Genomic DNA, 17816 nt, shown 5'->3' on the forward strand with positions numbered 1-17816 from the left:
TCACAGTCCCTACATATCACCTCTGTCATCACAGTCCCTACGTACCACCTCTGTCATCACAGTCCCTACATATCACCTCTGTCATCACAGTCCCTACGTACCACCTCTGTCATCACAGTCCCTACGTACCACCTCTGTCCTCACAGTCCCTACATATCACCTCTGTCATCACAGTCCCTATGTACCACCTCTGTCATCACAGTCCCTACGTACCACCTCTGTCTTCACAGTCCCTACATACCACCTCTGTCATTACAGTCCCCCTATATACCACCTCTGTCATCAGTCCCTACGTACCACCTCTGTCATCACAGTCCCTACGTACCACCTCTGTCATCACAGTCCCTACGTACCACCTCTGTCATCAGTCCCTACGTACCACCTCTGTCTTCACAGTCCCTACATACCACCTCTGTCATTACAGTCCCCCTATATACCACCTCTGTCATCAGTCCCTACGTACCACCTCTGTCATCACAGTCCCTACGTACCACCTCTGTCATCACAGTCCCTACGTACCACCTCTGTCATCAGTCCCTACATACCACCTCTGTCATCACAGTCCCTACTTACCACCTCTGTCATCACAGTCCCTACGTACCACCTCTGTCATCAGTCCCTACGTATCACCTCTGTCATCACAGTCCCTACGTACCACCTCTGTCTTCACAGTCCCTACATACCACCTCTGTCATCAGTCCCTACGTATCACCTCTGTCATCACAGTCCCTACGTACCACCTCTGTCATCACAGTCCCTACGTACCACCTCTGTCATCACAGTCCCTACGTACCACCTCTGTCATCAGTCCCTACGTACCACCTCTGTCTTCACAGTCCCTACATACCACCTCTGTCATTACAGTCCCCCTATATACCACCTCTGTCATCAGTCCCTACGTACCACCTCTGTCATCACAGTCCCTACGTACCACCTCTGTCATCACAGTCCCTACGTACCACCTCTGTCATCAGTCCCTACATACCACCTCTGTCATCACAGTCCCTACTTACCACCTCTGTCATCACAGTCCCTACGTACCACCTCTGTCATCAGTCCCTACGTACCACCTCTGTCATCACAGTCCCTACGTACCACCTCTGTCATCAGTCCCTACATACCACCTCTGTCATCACAGTCCCTACGTATCACCTCTGTCATCACAGTCCCTACGTACCACCTCTGTCATCACAGTCCCTACGTATCACCTCTGTCATCACAGTCCCTACGTACCACCTCTGTCATCACAGTCCCTACGTACCACCTCTGTCATCAGTCCCTACGTACCACCTCTGTCATCAGTCCCTACATACCACCTCTGTCATCACAGTCCCTACATATCACCTCTGTCATCACAGTCCCTACATACCACCTCTGTCATCACAGTCCCTACGTACCACCTCTGTCATCAGTCCCTACGTATCACCTCTGTCATCACAGTCCCTACGTACCACCTCTGTCATCACAGTCCCTACGTACCACCTCTGTCATCACAGTCCCTACGTACCACCTCTGTCATCACAGTCCCTACGTACCACCTCTGTCATCAGTCCCTACGTATCACCTCTGTCATCACAGTCCCTACGTACCACCTCTGTCATCACAGTCCCTACGTACCACCTCTGTCATCAGTCCCTACGTACCACCTCTGTCATCAGTCCCTACATACCACCTCTGTCATCACAGTCCCTACATATCACCTCTGTCATCACAGTCCCTACATACCACCTCTGTCATCACAGTCCCTACGTACCACCTCTGTCATCAGTCCCTACGTACCACCTCTGTCATCACAGTCCCTACGTACCACCTCTGTCATCACAGTCCCTACGTACCACCTCTGTCATCAGTCCCTACGTACCACCTCTGTCATCACAGTCCCTACGTACCACCTCTGTCATCACAGTCCCTACTTACCACCTCTGTCATCAGTCCCTACGTATCACCTCTGTCATCACAGTCCCTACGTACCACCTCTGTCATCACAGTCCCTACGTACCACCTCTGTCATCACAGTCCCTACGTACCACCTCTGTCATCACAGTCCCTACGTACCACCTCTGTCATCAGTCCCTACGTATCACCTCTGTCATCACAGTCCCTACGTACCACCTCTGTCATCACAGTCCCTACGTACCACCTCTGTCATCAGTCCCTACGTACCACCTCTGTCATCAGTCCCTACATACCACCTCTGTCATCACAGTCCCTACATATCACCTCTGTCATCACAGTCCCTACATACCACCTCTGTCATCACAGTCCCTACGTACCACCTCTGTCATCAGTCCCTACGTACCACCTCTGTCATCACAGTCCCTACGTACCACCTCTGTCATCACAGTCCCTACGTACCACCTCTGTCATCAGTCCCTACGTACCACCTCTGTCATCACAGTCCCTACGTACCACCTCTGTCATCACAGTCCCTACTTACCACCTCTGTCATCAGTCCCTACGTATCACCTCTGTCATCACAGTCCCTACGTACCACCTCTGTCATCACAGTCCCTACGTACCACCTCTGTCATCACAGTCCCTACGTACCACCTCTGTCATCACAGTCCCTACGTACCACCTCTGTCATCAGTCCCTACGTACCACCTCTGTCATCACAGTCCCTACGTACCACCTCTGTCATCACAGTCCCTACGTACCACCTTTGTCATCACAGTCCCTGCACTCCCTGTACTTTTGTGTCATCCCTGGGGCCCCCGACTCTGCGTAGCTTTGGGGCCACACTTATGTTGCTTTTATTGTACCTTTTAACTCTTTCTTGTCACTCTCAGATTTTGTGGCGCCAGTTTCTGAAATTTAAAGAGACAGACCTCCCTAACAAAGAGGCAGACAAGAACCAGTCCAAGCTGCAGTACCAGTCTCTGGAGGTGAGTGCAGCGCCCCCGATGGTCGGTCGTCACCTTCATGTACGGGTCCCCAGCACTGACCACAAGCTTCCCGTGTCCCCCTGTCAGGGTGCAGTGAAGTCTGGGCAGCTGAAGGTGCCCCCCGGATACCACCCTCTGGACGTGGAGAAGGAGTGGGGGAAACTGCACGTGTCCATCCTGGAGCGAGAGAAGCTTCTGCGCATCGAGCTGGAGAGGTGAGGAAGGTTTGGGGGCGTACGGGGGGCTGCATCTCTGGAGATATATACGGGGGGCTGCGTCTCTGGAGATATATACGGGGGGCTGCGTCTCTGGAGATATATACGGGGGGCTGCGTCTCTGGAGATATATACGGGGGGCTGCGTCTCTGGAGATGTATACGGGGGGCTGCTTCCCTGGAGATATATATGGGGGGCTGCGTCTCTGGAGATATATACGGGGGGCTGCGTCTCTAGAGATGTATATGGGGGGCTGCGTCTCTGGAGATATATACGGGGGGCTGCTTCCCTGGAGATATATATGGGGGGCTGCGTCTCTGGAGATGTATACGGGGGGCTGCGTCTCTGGAGATGTATACGGGGGGCTGCGTCTCTGGAGATATATATGGGGGGCTGCGTCTCTGGAGATACATACGGGGGGCTGCTTCCCTGGAGATGTATACGGGGGGCTGCGTCTCTAGACATATATATGGGGGGCTGCGTCTCTGGAGATGTATACGGGGGGCTGCGTCTCTGGAGATGTATACGGGGGGCTGCGTCTCTGGAGATGTATACGGGGGGCTGCGTCTCTGGAGATGTATACGGGGGGCTGCGTCTCTGGAGATGTATACGGGGGGCTGCGTGTCTGGAGATATATATGGGGGGCTGCGTCTCTGGAGATGCATACGGGGGGCTGCTTCCCTGGAGATGTATACGGGGGGCTGCGTCTCTAGACATATATATGGGGGGCTGCGTCTCTGGAGATGTATACGGGGGGCTGTGTCTGGAGATGTATACGGGGGGCTGCGTCTCTAGAGATGTATACGGGGGGCTGCGTCTCTGGAGATGTATACGGGGGGCTGCGTCTCTGGAGATGTATACGGGGGGCTGCGTCTCTGGAGATATATACGGGGGGCTGCGTCTCTGGAGATGTATACGGGGGGCTGCGTCTCTGGAGATGTATACGGGGGGCTGCGTCTCTGGAGATATATATGGGGGGCTGCGTCTCTGGAGATGTATACGGGGGGCTGCGTCTCTGGAGATATATACGGGGGGCTGCGTCTCTGGACATGTATACGGGGGGCTGCGTCTCTGGAGATGTATACGGGGGGCTGCGTCTCACGGAGATATATATGGGGGGCTGCGTCTCTGGAGATATATATGGGGGGCTGCGTCTCTGGAGATGTATACGGGGGGCTGCGTCTCTGGAGATACATACGGGGGGCTGCGTCTCTGGAGATGTATACGGGGGGCTGCGTCTCTAGACATATATATGGGGGGCTGCGTCTCTGGAGATGTATACGGGGGGCTGCGTCTCTGGAGATACATACGGGGGGCTGCTTCCCTGGAGATGTTTACGGGGGCTGCGTCTCTGGAGATGTATACGGGGGGCTGCGTCTCTGGAGATGTATACGGGGGGCTGCGTCTCTGGAGATATATACGGGGGGCTGCGTCTCTGGAGATGTATATGGGGGGCTGCGTCTCTTGAGATACATACGGGGGCTGCTTCCCTGGAGATGTATACGGGGGGCTGCTTCCCTGGAGATGTATACGGGGGGCTGCGTCTCTGGAGATGAATACGGGGGCTGCTTCTCTGGAGATGTATACGGGGGGCTGCGTCTCTAGACATATATATGGGGGGCTGCGTCTCTAGAGATGTATACGGGGGGCTGCGTCTCTGGAGATGTATACGGGGGGCTGCGTCTCTGGAGATGTATACGGGGGGCTGCTTCCCTGGAGATATATATGGGGGGCTGCGTCTCTGGAGATGTATACGGGGGGCTGTGTCTGGAGATGTATACGGGGGGGCTGTGTCTGGAGATGTATACGGGGGGCTGTGTCTGGAGATGTATACGGGGGGCTGTGTCTGGAGATGTATACGGGGGGCTGTGTCTGGAGATGTATACGGGGGGCTGTGTCTGGAGATGTATACGGGGGGCTGTGTCTGGAGATGTATACGGGGGGCTGCGTCTCTGGAGATGTATACGGGGGGCTGTGTCTGGAGATGTATACGGGGGGCTGCGTCTCTGGAGATGTATACGGGGGGCTGCGTCTCTGGAGATGTATACGGGGGGCTGCGTCTCTGGAGATGTATACGGGGGGCTGCTTCCCTGGAGATATATATGGGGGGCTGCGTCTCTGGAGATGTATACGGGGGGCTGCGTCTCTAGAGATGTATACGGGGGGCTGCGTCTCTGGAGATGTATACGGGGGGCTGCGTCTCTGGAGATGTATACGGGGGGCTGCGTCTCTGGAGATGTATACGGGGGGCTGCTTCCCTGGAGATATATATGGGGGGCTGCGTCTCTGGAGATGTATACGGGGGGCTGTGTCTGGAGATGTATATGGGGGGGCTGTGTCTGGAGATGTATACGGGGGGCTGTGTCTGGAGATGTATACGGGGGGCTGTGTCTGGAGATGTATACGGGGGGCTGTGTCTGGAGATGTATACGGGGGGCTGTGTCTGGAGATGTATACGGGGGGCTGTGTCTGGAGATGTATACGGGGGGCTGTGTCTGGAGATGTATATGGGGGGCTGTGTCTGGAGATGTATACGGGGGGCTGTCTCTGGAGATGTATACGGGGGGCTGTGTCTGGAGATGTATACGGGGGGGCTGTGTCTGGAGATGTATACGGGGGCTGTGTCTGGAGATGTATACGGGGGCTGTGTCTGGAGATGTATACGGGGGGCTGTGTCTGGAGATGTATACGGGGGCTGTGTCTGGAGATATATATGGGGGGCTGTGTCTGGAGATGTATACGGGGGGGCTGTGTCTGGAGATGTATACGGGGGGCTGTGTCTGGAGATGTATACGGGGGGCTGTGTCTGGAGATGTATACGGGGGCTGTGTCTGGAGATATATATGGGGGGCTGTGTCTGGAGATGTATACGGGGGGCTGTGTCTGGAGATGTATACGGGGGCTGTGTCTGGAGATGTATACGGGGGGCTGTGTCTGGAGATGTATACGGGGGGCTGTGTCTGGAGATGTATACGGGGGGCTGTGTCTGGAGATGTATACGGGGGGCTGTGTCTGGAGATATATACGGGGGGCTGTGTCTGGAGATGTATACGGGGGCTGTGTCTGGAGATGTATACGGGGGGCTGTGTCTGGAGATGTATATGGGGGGCTGTGTCTGGAGATGTATACGGGGGCGGCATTACCGGAGACATGGTGGTCTTGCTCTCGTTGTGGTGGTCTCCGCCTGCGCTGTGTAGTTACGGGTGTTTGTCTTGGTGATGGGAGGATTTCGCAGATTTGTCAGATTGTTCAGTGCAGGAGTTTCCTCCATGAGTCATGTCTGCGGTCGCTGCAGAGAGCGCGCTAGGAGCCCTGAGCCCCCTATTTCCTGTCGTCAGTGAATGTTGGGGTCCCACTGCTCCATGTACAGGACACTTTTTCTACCATGCACGTGCTGGGCTCTTCTGTACAGTCGGGGTTCTCCCCTGGGTGGGCTCCGGCCGCCCTCCTCTCTATCGTCGGGGTTCTCCCCTGGGTGGGGTCCGGCCGCCCTCCTCTCTATAGTCGGGGTTCTCCCCTGGGTGGGGTCCGGCCCTCCTCTCTATAGTCGGGGTTCTCCCCTGGGTGGGGTCCGGCCCTCCTCTCTATAGTCGGGGTTCTCCCCTGGGTGGGGTCCAGCCGCCCTCCTCTCTACAGTCGGGGTTCTCCGCTGGGTGGGGTCCGGCCGTCCTCCTCTCTACAGTCGGGGTTCTCCGCTGGGTGGGGTCCGGCCGTCCTCCTCTCTACAGTCGGGGTTCTCCCCTGGGTGGGGTCCGGCCCTCCTCTCTACAGTCGGGGTTCTCCCCTGGGTGGGGTCCGGCTGCCCTCTTCTCTACAGTCGGGGTTCTCCCCTGGGTGGGGTGGGGCTGCCCTCCTCTCTACAGTCGGGGTTCTCCCCTGGGTGGGGTCCGGCCGCCCTCCTCTCTACAGTCGGGGTTCTCACCTGGGTGGGGTCCGGCCACCCTCCTCTCTACAGTCGGGGTTCTCCGCTGGGTGGGTTCCGGCCCTCCTCTCTATAGTCGGGGTTCTCCCCTGGGTGGGGTCCGGCCGCCCTCCTCTCTATAGTCGGGGTTCTCCCCTGGGTGGGGTCCGGCCCTCCTCTCTACAGTCGGGGTTCTCCCCTGAGTGGGGTCCGGCCCTCCTCTCTACAGTCGGGGTTCTCCCCTGGGTGGGGTCTGGCCGCCCTCCTCTCTACAGTCGGGGTTCTCCGCTGGGTGGGGTCCAGCCGCCCTCCTCTCTATAGTCGGGGTTCTCCCCTGGGTGGGGTCTGGCCGCCCTCCTCTCTACAGTCGGGGTTCTCCGCTGGGTGGGGTCCGGCCCTCCTCTCTACAGTCGGGGTTCTCCGCTGGGTGGGGTCCGGCCCTCCTCTCTATCGTCGGGGTTCTCCCCTGGGTGAGGTCCGGCCCTCCTCTCTACAGTCGGGGTTCTCCCCTGGGTGGGGTCCGGCCGTCCTCCTCTCTACAGTCGGGGTTCTCCGCTGGGTGGGGTCGGGGTTCTCCGCTGGGTGGGGTCCGGCCCTCCTCTCTACAGTCGGGGTTCTCCCCTGGGTGAGGTCCGGCCCTCCTCTCTACAGTCGGGGTTCTCCCCTGGGTGGGGTCCGGCTGCCCTCTTCTCTACAGTCGGGGTTCTCCGCTGGGTGGGGTCCGGCCCTCCTCTCTACAGTCGGGGTTCTCCCCTGGGTGGGGTCCGGCTGCCCTCTTCTCTACAGTCGGGGTTCTCCGCTGGGTGGGGTCCGGCCCTCCTCTCTACAGTCGGGGTTCTCCCCTGGGTGGGGTCCGGCTGCCCTCCTCTCTACAGTCGGGGTTCTCCCCTGGGTGGGGTCCGGCCCTCCTCTCTACAGTCGGGGTTCTCCCCTGGGTGGGGTCCGGCCGCCCTCCTCTCTACAGTCGGGGTTCTCCCCTGGGTGGGGTCCGGCCCTCTCTACAGTCGGGGTTCTCCCCTGGGTGGGGTCCGGCCCTCCTCTCTATAGTCGGGGTTCTCCCCTGGGTGGGGTCCGGCCCTCCTCTCTATAGTCGGGGTTCTCCCCTGGGTATGGTCCGGCCGCCCTCCTCTCTACAGTCGGGGTTCTCCCCTGGGTATGGTCCGGCCGCCCTCCTCTCTACAGTCGGGGTTCTCCCCTGGGTGGGGTCCGGCCGCCCTCCTCTCTACAGTCGGGGTTCTCCCCGGGTGGGGTCCGGCTGCCCTCTTCTCTACAGTCGGGGTTCTCCCCTGGGTGGGGTCCGTCGGCCCTCCTCTCTATAGTCGGGGTTCTCCCCTGGGTGGGGTCTGGCTGCCCTCCTCTCTATAGTCGGGGTTCTCCCCTGGTTGGGGTCCGGCCGCCCTCCTCTCTACAGTCGGGGTTCTCCGCTGGGTGGGGTCCGGCCCTCCTCTCTACAGTCGGGGTTCTCCCCTGGGTGGGGTCCGGCCTCCCTCCTCTCTATAGTCGGGGTTCTCCCCTGGGTGGGGTCCGGCCGCCCTCCTCTCTACAGTCGGGGTTCTCCCCTGGGTGGGGTCCGGCTGCCCTCTTCTCTACAGTCGGGGTTCTCCCCTGGGTGGGGTCCGGCCGCCCTCCTCTCTGCAGTCGGGGTTCTCCCCTGGGTGGGGTCCGGCCGTCCTCCTCTCTACAGTCGGGGTTCTCCCCTGGGTGGGGTCCGGCCGCCCTCCTCTCTACAGTCGGGGTTCTCCCCTGGGTGGGGTCCGGCCCTCCTCTCTACAGTCGGGGTTCTCCCCTGGGTGGGGTCCGGCCGCCCTCCTCTCTACAGTCGGGGTTCTCCCCTGGGTGGGGTCCGGCCCTCCTCTCTACTGTCGGGGTTCTCTCCTGGGTGGGGTCCGGCCCTCCTCTCTATAGTCGGGGTTCTCCCCTGGGTGGGGTCTGGCCGCCCTCCTCTCTATAGTCGGGGTTCTCCCCTGGGTGGGGTCCGGCCCTCCTCTCTATAGTCGGGGTTCTCCCCTGGGTGGGGTCCGGCCCTCCTCTCTATAGTCGGGGTTCTCCCCTGGGTGGGGTCCGGCTGCCCTCCTCTCTATAGTCTGGGTTCTCCCCTGGGTGGGGTCCGGCCCTCCTCTCTATAGTCGGGGTTCTCCCCTGGGTGGGGTCTGGCCGCCCTCCTCTCTACAGTCGGGGTTCTCCCCTGGGTGGGGTCCGGCCGCCCTCCTCTCTATAGTCTGGGTTCTCCCCTGGGTGGGGTCCGGCCCTCCTCTCTATAGTTGGGGTTCTCCCCTGGGTGGGGTCTGGCCGCCCTCCTCTCTATAGTCGGGGTTCTCCCCTGGGTGGGGTCCGGCCCTCCTCTCTATAGTTGGGGTTCTCCCCTGGGTGGGGTCCGGCCCTCCTCTCTATAGTCGGGGTTCTCCCCTGGGTGGGGTCCGGCCCTCCTCTCTACAGTCGGGGTTCTCCCCTGGGTGGGGTCCGGCCGTCCTCCTCTCTACAGTCGGGGTTCTCCGCTGGGTGGGGTCCGGCCCTCCTCTCTACAGTCGGGGTTCTCCCCTGGGTGGGGTCTGGCCCTCCTCTCTACAGTCGGGGTTCTCCCTCCTCTCTACAGTCGGGGTTCTCCCCTGGGTGGGGTCCGGCCGCCCTCCTCTCTACAGTCGGGGTTCTCCCCTGGGTGGGGTCCGGCCGCCCTCCTCTCTATAGTCTGGGTTCTCCCCTGGGTGGGGTCCGGCCCTCCTCTCTATAGTCGGGGTTCTCCCCTGGGTGGAGTCTGGCCGCCCTCCTCTCTATAGTCGGGGTTCTCCCCTGGGTGGGGTCCGGCCCTCCTCTCTATAGTCGGGGTTCTCCCCTGGGTGGGGTCCGGCCGCCCTCCTCTCTATAGTCTGGGTTCTCCCCTGGGTGGGGTCCGGCCCTCCTCTCTATAGTCGGGGTTCTCCCCTGGGTGGAGTCTGGCCGCCCTCCTCTCTATAGTCGGGGTTCTCCCCTGGGTGGGGTCCGGCCCTCCTCTCTATAGTCGGGGTTCTCCCCTGGGTGGGGTCCGGCTGCCCTCCTCTCTACAGTCGGGGTTCTCCCCTGGGTGGGGTCCGGCCGCCCTCCTCTCTACAGTCGGGGTTCTCCGCTGGGTGGGGTCCGGCCCTCCTCTCTACAGTCGGGGTTCTCCCCTGGGTGGGGTCCGGCTGCCCTCTTCTCTACAGTCGGGGTTCTCCCCTGGGTGGGGTCCGGCTGCCCTCCTCTCTACAGTCGGGGTTCTCCCCTGGGTGGGGTCCGGCTGCCCTCTTCTCTACAGTCGGGGTTCTCCCCTGGGTGGGGTCCGGCTGCCCTCCTCTCTACAGTCGGGGTTCTCCCCTGGGTGGGGTCCGGCTGCCCTCCTCTCTACAGTCGGGGTTCTCCCCTGGGTGGGGTCCGGCCCTCCTCTCTATAGTCGGGGTTCTCCACTGGGTGGGGTCTGGCCGCCCTCCTCTCTACAGTCGGGGTTCTCCCCTGGGTGGGGTCCGGCCGCCCTCCTCTCTATAGTCTGGGTTCTCCCCTGGGTGGGGTCCGGCCCTCCTCTCTATAGTCGGGGTTCTCCCCTGGGTGGGGTCTGGCCGCCCTCCTCTCTATAGTCGGGGTTCTCCCCTGGGTGGGGTCCGGCCCTCCTCTCTATAGTCGGGGTTCTCCCCTGGGTGGGGTCCGGCCCTCCTCTCTATAGTCGGGGTTCTCCCCTGGGTGGGGTCCGGCTGCCCTCCTCTCTACAGTCGGGGTTCTCCCCTGGGTGGGGTCCGGCCGCCCTCCTCTCTACAGTCGGGGTTCTCCGTTGGGTGGGGTCCGGCCCTCCTCTCTACAGTCGGGGTTCTCCCCTGGGTGGGGTCCGGCTGCCCTCTTCTCTACAGTCGGGGTTCTCCCCTGGGTGGGGTCCGGCTGCCCTCCTCTCTACAGTCGGGGTTCTCCCCTGGGTGGGGTCCGGCCGCCCTCCTCTCTACAGTCGGGGTTCTCCCCTGGGTGGGGTCCGGCTGCCCTCCTCTCTATAGTCGGGGTTCTCCCCTGGGTGGGGTCCGGCTGCCCTCCTCTCTATAGTCGGGGTTCTCCCCTGGGTGGGGTCCGGCTGCCCTCTTCTCTACAGTCGGGGTTCTCCCCTGGGTGGGGTCCGGCCCTCCTCTCTACAGTCGGGGTTCTCCCCGGGTGGGGTCCGGCTGCCCTCTTCTCTACAGTCGGGGTTCTCCCCTGGGTGGGGTCTGGCTGCCCTCCTCTCTACTGTCGGGGTTCTCCCCTGGGTGGGGTCCGGCCGCCCTCCTCTCTACAGTCGGGGTCCTCCGCTGGGTGGGGTCCGGCCCTCCTCCCTACAGTCGGGGTTCTCCCCTGGGTGGGGTCCGGCTGCCCTCCTCTCTATAGTCGGGGTTCTCCCCTGGGTGGGGTCCGGCCGCCCTCCTCTCTACAGTCGGGGTTCTCCCCTGGGTGGGGTCCGGCTGCCCTCTTCTCTACAGTCGGGGTTCTCCCCTGGGTGGGGTCCGGCCGCCCTCCTCTCTGCAGTCGGGGTTCTCCCCTGGGTGGGGTCCGGCCGTCCTCCTCTCTACAGTCGGGGTTCTCCCCTGGGTGGGGTCCGGCCGCCCTCCTCTCTACAGTCGGGGTTCTCCCCTGGGTGGGGTCCGGCCCTCCTCTCTACAGTCGGGGTTCTCCCCTGGGTGGGGTCCGGCCGCCCTCCTCTCTACAGTCGGGGTTCTCCCCTGGGTGGGGTCCGGCCCTCTCTACAGTCGGGGTTCTCCCCTGGGTGGGGTCCGGCCCTCCTCTCTATAGTCGGGGTTCTCCCCTGGGTGGGGTCCGGCCCTCCTCTCTATAGTCGGGGTTCTCCCCTGGGTATGGTCCGGCCGCCCTCCTCTCTACAGTCGGGGTTCTCCCCTGGGTGGGGTCCGGCCGCCCTCCTCTCTACAGTCGGGGTTCTCCCCGGGTGGGGTCCGGCTGCCCTCTTCTCTACAGTCGGGGTTCTCCCCTGGGTGGGGTCCGTCGGCCCTCCTCTCTACAGTCGGGGTTCTCCGCTGGGTGGGGTCCGGCCCTCCTCTCTATCGTCGGGGTTCTCCCCTGGGTGAGGTCCGGCCCTCCTCTCTACAGTCGGGGTTCTCCCCTGGGTGGGGTCCGGCCGTCCTCCTCTCTACAGTCGGGGTTCTCCGCTGGGTGGGGTCGGGGTTCTCCGCTGGGTGGGGTCCGGCCCTCCTCTCTACAGTCGGGGTTCTCCCCTGGGTGAGGTCCGGCCCTCCTCTCTACAGTCGGGGTTCTCCCCTGGGTGGGGTCCGGCTGCCCTCTTCTCTACAGTCGGGGTTCTCCGCTGGGTGGGGTCCGGCCCTCCTCTCTACAGTCGGGGTTCTCCCCTGGGTGGGGTCCGGCTGCCCTCTTCTCTACAGTCGGGGTTCTCCGCTGGGTGGGGTCCGGCCCTCCTCTCTACAGTCGGGGTTCTCCCCTGGGTGGGGTCCGGCTGCCCTCCTCTCTACAGTTGGGGTTCTCCCCTGGGTGGGGTCCGGCCGCCCTCCTCTCTACAGTCGGGGTTCTCCCCTGGGTGGGGTCCGGCCCTCCTCTCTACAGTCGGGGTTCTCCCCTGGGTGGGGTCCAGCCGCCCTCCTCTCTACAGTCGGGGTTCTCCCCTGGGTGGGGTCCGGCCCTCTCTACAGTCGGGGTTCTCCCCTGGGTGGGGTCCGGCCCTCCTCTCTATAGTCGGGGTTCTCCCCTGGGTGGGGTCCGGCCCTCCTCTCTATAGTCGGGGTTCTCCCCTGGGTATGGTCCGGCCGCCCTCCTCTCTACAGTCGGGGTTCTCCCCTGGGTGGGGTCCGGCCGCCCTCCTCTCTACAGTCGGGGTTCTCCCCGGGTGGGGTCCGGCTGCCCTCTTCTCTACAGTCGGGGTTCTCCCCTGGGTGGGGTCCGGCCCTCCTCTCTACAGTCGGGGTTCTCCCTCCTCTCTACAGTCGGGGTTCTCCCCTGGGTGGGGTCCGGCCGCCCTCCTCTCTACAGTCGGGGTTCTCCCCTGGGTGGGGTCCGGCCGCCCTCCTCTCTATAGTCTGGGTTCTCCCCTGGGTGGGGTCCGGCCCTCCTCTCTATAGTCGGGGTTCTCCCCTGGGTGGGGTCTGGCCGCCCTCCTCTCTATAGTCGGGGTTCTCCCCTGGGTGGGGTCCGGCCCTCCTCTCTATAGTCGGGGTTCTCCCCTGGGTGGGGTCCGGCCCTCCTCTCTATAGTCGGGGTTCTCCCCTGGGTGGGGTCCGGCTGCCCTCCTCTCTACAGTCGGGGTTCTCCCCTGGGTGGGGTCCGGCCGCCCTCCTCTCTACAGTCGGGGTTCTCCGCTGGGTGGGGTCCGGCCCTCCTCTCTACAGTCGGGGTTCTCCCCTGGGTGGGGTCGGCTGCCCTCTTCTCTACAGTCGGGGTTCTCCCCTGGGTGGGGTCCGGCTGCCCTCCTCTCTACAGTCGGGGTTCTCCCCTGGGTGGGGTCCGGCTGCCCTCTTCTCTACAGTCGGGGTTCTCCCCTGGGTGGGGTCCGGCTGCCCTCCTCTCTACAGTCGGGGTTCTCCCCTGGGTGGGGTCCGGCTGCCCTCCTCTCTACAGTCGGGGTTCTCCCCTGGGTGGGGTCCGGCTGCCCTCTTCTCTACAGTCGGGGTTCTCCCCTGGGTGGGGTCCGGCTGCCCTCCTCTCTACAGTCGGGGTTCTCCCCTGGGTGGGGTCCGGCCCTCCTCTCTATAGTCGGGGTTCTCCACTGGGTGGGGTCTGGCCGCCCTCCTCTCTACAGTCGGGGTTCTCCCCTGGGGGGGGTCCGGCCGCCCTCCTCTCTATAGTCTGGGTTCTCCCCTGGGTGGGGTCCGGCCCTCCTCTCTATAGTCGGGGTTCTCCCCTGGGTGGGGTCTGGCCGCCCTCCTCTCTATAGTCGGGGTTCTCCCCTGGGTGGGGTCCGGCCCTCCTCTCTATAGTCGGGGTTCTCCCCTGGGTGGGGTCCGGCCCTCCTCTCTATAGTCGGGGTTCTCCCCTGGGTGGGGTCCGGCTGCCCTCCTCTCTACAGTCGGGGTTCTCCCCTGGGTGGGGTCCGGCCGCCCTCCTCTCTACAGTCGGGGTTCTCCGTTGGGTGGGGTCCGGCCCTCCTCTCTACAGTCGGGGTTCTCCCCTGGGTGGGGTCCGGCTGCCCTCTTCTCTACAGTCGGGGTTCTCCCCTGGGTGGGGTCCGGCTGCCCTCCTCTCTACAGTCGGGGTTCTCCCCTGGGTGGGGTCCGGCCGCCCTCCTCTCTACAGTCGGGGTTCTCCCCTGGGTGGGGTCCGGCTGCCCTCCTCTTTATAGTCGGGGTTCTCCCCTGGGTGGGGTCCGGCTGCCCTCCTCTCTATAGTCGGGGTTCTCCCCTGGGTGGGGTCCGGCTGCCCTCTTCTCTACAGTCGGGGTTCTCCCCTGGGTGGGGTCCGGCCCTCCTCTCTACAGTCGGGGTTCTCCCCGGGTGGGGTCCGGCTGCCCTCTTCTCTACAGTCGGGGTTCTCCCCTGGGTGGGGTCTGGCTGCCCTCCTCTCTACAGTCGGGGTTCTCCCCTGGGTGGGGTCCGGCCGCCCTCCTCTCTACAGTCGGGGTTCTCCGCTGGGTGGGGTCCGGCCCTCCTCTCTACAGTCGGGGTTCTCCGCTGGGTGGGGTCCGGCCCTCCTCCCTACAGTCAGGGTTCTCCCCTGGGTGGGGTCCGGCTGCCCTCCTCTCTATAGTCGGGGTTCTCCCCTGGGTGGGGTCCGGCCGCCCTCCTCTCTACAGTCGGGGTTCTCCCCTGGGTGGGGTCCGGCTGCCCTCTTCTCTACAGTCGGGGTTCTCCCCTGGGTGGGGTCCGGCCGCCCTCCTCTCTGCAGTCGGGGTTCTCCCCTGGGTGGGGTCCGGCCGTCCTCCTCTCTACAGTCGGGGTTCTCCCCTGGGTGGGGTCCGGCCGCCCTCCTCTCTACTGTCGGGGTTCTCCCCTGGGTGGGGTCCGGCCCTCCTATCTACAGTCGGGGTTCTCCCCTGGGTGGGGTCCGGCCGCCCTCCTCTCTACAGTCGGGGTTCTCCCCTGGGTGGGGTCCGGCCCTCTCTACAGTCGGGGTTCTCCCCTGGGTGGGGTCCGGCCCTCCTCTCTATTGTCGGGGTTCTCCCCTGGGTGGGGTCCGGCCCTCCTCTCTATAGTCGGGGTTCTCCCCTGGGTATGGTCCGGCCGCCCTCCTCTCTACAGTCGGGGTTCTCCCCTGGGTGGGGTCCGGCCGCCCTCCTCTCTACAGTCGGGGTTCTACCCGGGTGGGGTCCGGCTGCCCTCTTCTCTACAGTCGGGGTTCTCCCCTGGGTGGGGTCCGTCGGCCCTCCTCTCTATAGTCGGGGTTCTCCCCTGGGTGGGGTCTGGCTGCCCTCCTCTCTATAGTCGGGGTTCTCCCCTGGGTGGGGTCCGGCCGCCCTCCTCTCTACAGTCGGGGTTCTCCGCTGGGTGGGGTCCGGCCCTCCTCTCTACAGTCGGGGTTCTCCCCTGGGTGGGGTCCGGCCGCCCTCCTCTCTATAGTCGGGGTTCTCCCCTGGGTGGGGTCCGGCCGCCCTCCTCTCTACAGTCGGGGTTCTCCCCTGGGTGGGGTCCGGCTGCCCTCTTCTCTACAGTCGGGGTTCTCCCCTGGGTGGGGTCCGGCCGCCCTCCTCTCTGCAGTCGGGGTTCTCCCCTGGGTGGGGTCCGGCCGTCCTCCTCTCTACAGTCGGGGTTCTCCCCTGGGTGGGGTCCGGCCGCCCTCCTCTCTACAGTCGGGGTTCTCCCCTGGGTGGGGTCCGGCCCTCCTCTCTACAGTCGGGGTTCTCCCCTGGGTGGGGTCCGGCCGCCCTCCTCTCTACAGTCGGGGTTCTCCCCTGGGTGGGGTCCGGCCCTCCTCTCTACAGTCGGGGTTCTCTCCTGGGTGGGGTCCGGCCCTCCTCTCTATAGTCGGGGTTCTCCCCTGGGTGGGGTCTGGCCGCCCTCCTCTCTATAGTCGGGGTTCTCCCCTGGGTGGGGTCCGGCCCTCCTCTCTATAGTCGGGGTTCTCCCCTGGGTGGGGTCCGGCCCTCCTCTCTATAGTCGGGGTTCTCCCCTGGGTGGGGTCCGGCTGCCCTCCTCTCTATAGTCTGGGTTCTTCCCTGGGTGGGGTCCGGCCCTCCTCTCTATAGTCGGGGTTCTCCACTGGGTGGGGTCTGGCCGCCCTCCTCTCTACAGTCGGGGTTCTCCCCTGGGTGGGGTCCGGCCGCCCTCCTCTCTATAGTCTGGGTTCTCCCCTGGGTGGGGTCCGGCCCTCCTCTCTATAGTCGGGGTTCTCCCCTGGGTGGGGTCTGGCCGCCCTCCTCTCTATAGTCGGGGTTCTCCCCTGGGTGGGGTCCGGCCCTCCTCTCTATAGTCGGGGTTCTCCCCTGGGTGGGGTCCGGCCCTCCTCTCTATAGTCGGGGTTCTCCCCTGGGTGGGGTCCGGCTGCCCTCCTCTCTACAGTCGGGGTTCTCCCCTGGGTGGGGTCCGGCCGCCCTCCTCTCTACAGTCGGGGTTCTCCGCTGGGTGGGGTCCGGCCCTCCTCTCTACAGTCGGGGTTCTCCCCTGGGTGGGGTCCGGCTGCCCTCTTCTCTACAGTCGGGGTTCTCCCCTGGGTGGGGTCCGGCTGCCCTCCTCTCTACAGTCGGGGTTCTCCCCTGGGTGGGGTCCGGCCGCCCTCCTCTCTACAGTCGGGGTTCTCCCCTGGGTGGGGTCCGGCTGCCCTCCTCTCTATAGTCGGGGTTCTCCCCTGGGTGGGGTCCGGCTGCCCTCCTCTCTATAGTCGGGGTTCTCCCCTGGGTGGGGTCCGGCTGCCCTCTTCTCTACAGTCGGGGTTCTCCCCTGGGTGGGGTCCGGCCCTCCTCTCTACAGTCGGGGTTCTCCCCGGGTGGGGTCCGGCTGCCCTCTTCTCTACAGTCGGGGTTCTCCCCTGGGTGGGGTCTGGCTGCCCTCCTCTCTACAGTCGGGGTTCTCCCCTGGGTGGGGTCCGGCCCTCCTCTCTATAGTCGGGGTTCTCCCCTGGGTGGGGTCCGGCTGCCCTCCTCTCTACAGTCGGGGTTCTCCCCTGGGTGGGGTCCGGCCCTCCTCTCTATAGTCGGGGTTCTCCCCTGGGTGGGGTCCGGCTGCCCTCCTCTCTACAGTCGGGGTTCTCCCCTGGGTGGGGTCCGGCCGCCCTCCTCTCTACAGTCGGGGTTCTCCGCTGGGTGGGGTCCGGCCCTCCTCTCTACAGTCGGGGTTCTCCCCTGGGTGGGGTCCGGCTGCCCTCTTCTCTACAGTCGGGTTTCTCCCCTGGGTGGGGTCCGGCTGCCCTCCTCTCTACAGTCGGGGTTCTCCCCTGGGTGGGGTCCGGCCGCCCTCCTCTCTACAGTCGGGGTTCTCCCCTGGGTGGGGTCCGGCCGCCCTCCTCTCTACAGTCGGGGTTCTCCCCTGGGTGGGGTCCGGCCCTCCTCTCCACAGTCGGGGTTCTCTCCTGGGTGGGGTCCGGCCCTCCTCTCTATAGTCGGGGTTCTCCCCTGGGTGGGGTCTGGCCGCCCTCCTCTCTATAGTCGGGGTTCTCCCCTGGGTGGGGTCCGGCTGCCCTCCTCTCTATAGTCTGGGTTCTCCCCTGGGTGGGGTCCGGCCCTCCTCTCTATAGTCGGGGTTCTCCCCTGGGTGGGGTCTGGCCGCCCTCCTCTCTACAGTCGGGGTTCACCCCTGGGTGGGGTCCGGCCGCCCTCCTCTCTATAGTCTGGGTTCTCCCCTGGGTGGGGTCCGGCCCTCCTCTCTATAGTTGGGGTTCTCCCCTGGGTGGGGTCTGGCCGCCCTCCTCTCTATAGTCGGGGTTCTCCCCTGGGTGGGGTCCGGCCCTCCTCTCTATAGTTGGGGT

General features: G+C 63.8%; 1 protein-coding gene across 12 annotated transcripts in view; it reads left to right on the forward strand.

Moving 5' to 3' along the window:
• LOC138643272 (plectin-like) overlaps positions 1–17816 on the forward strand; it is a 554763-nt gene that overhangs the window by 483148 nt on the left and 53799 nt on the right. For all 12 annotated transcript variants that reach the window (XM_069732195.1, XM_069732204.1, XM_069732200.1 and 9 more), the window contains 2 exons: positions 2790–2885; positions 2973–3100. In XM_069732195.1, coding sequence (XP_069588296.1) covers positions 2790–2885; positions 2973–3100 — 224 coding nt within the window. The remainder of the gene's footprint in view (positions 1–2789; positions 2886–2972; positions 3101–17816) is intronic.

Source organism: Ranitomeya imitator, chromosome 6 (assembly GCF_032444005.1).
Source record: "Ranitomeya imitator isolate aRanImi1 chromosome 6, aRanImi1.pri, whole genome shotgun sequence".
NCBI classification, from domain to species: Eukaryota; Metazoa; Chordata; class Amphibia; order Anura; family Dendrobatidae; genus Ranitomeya; species Ranitomeya imitator.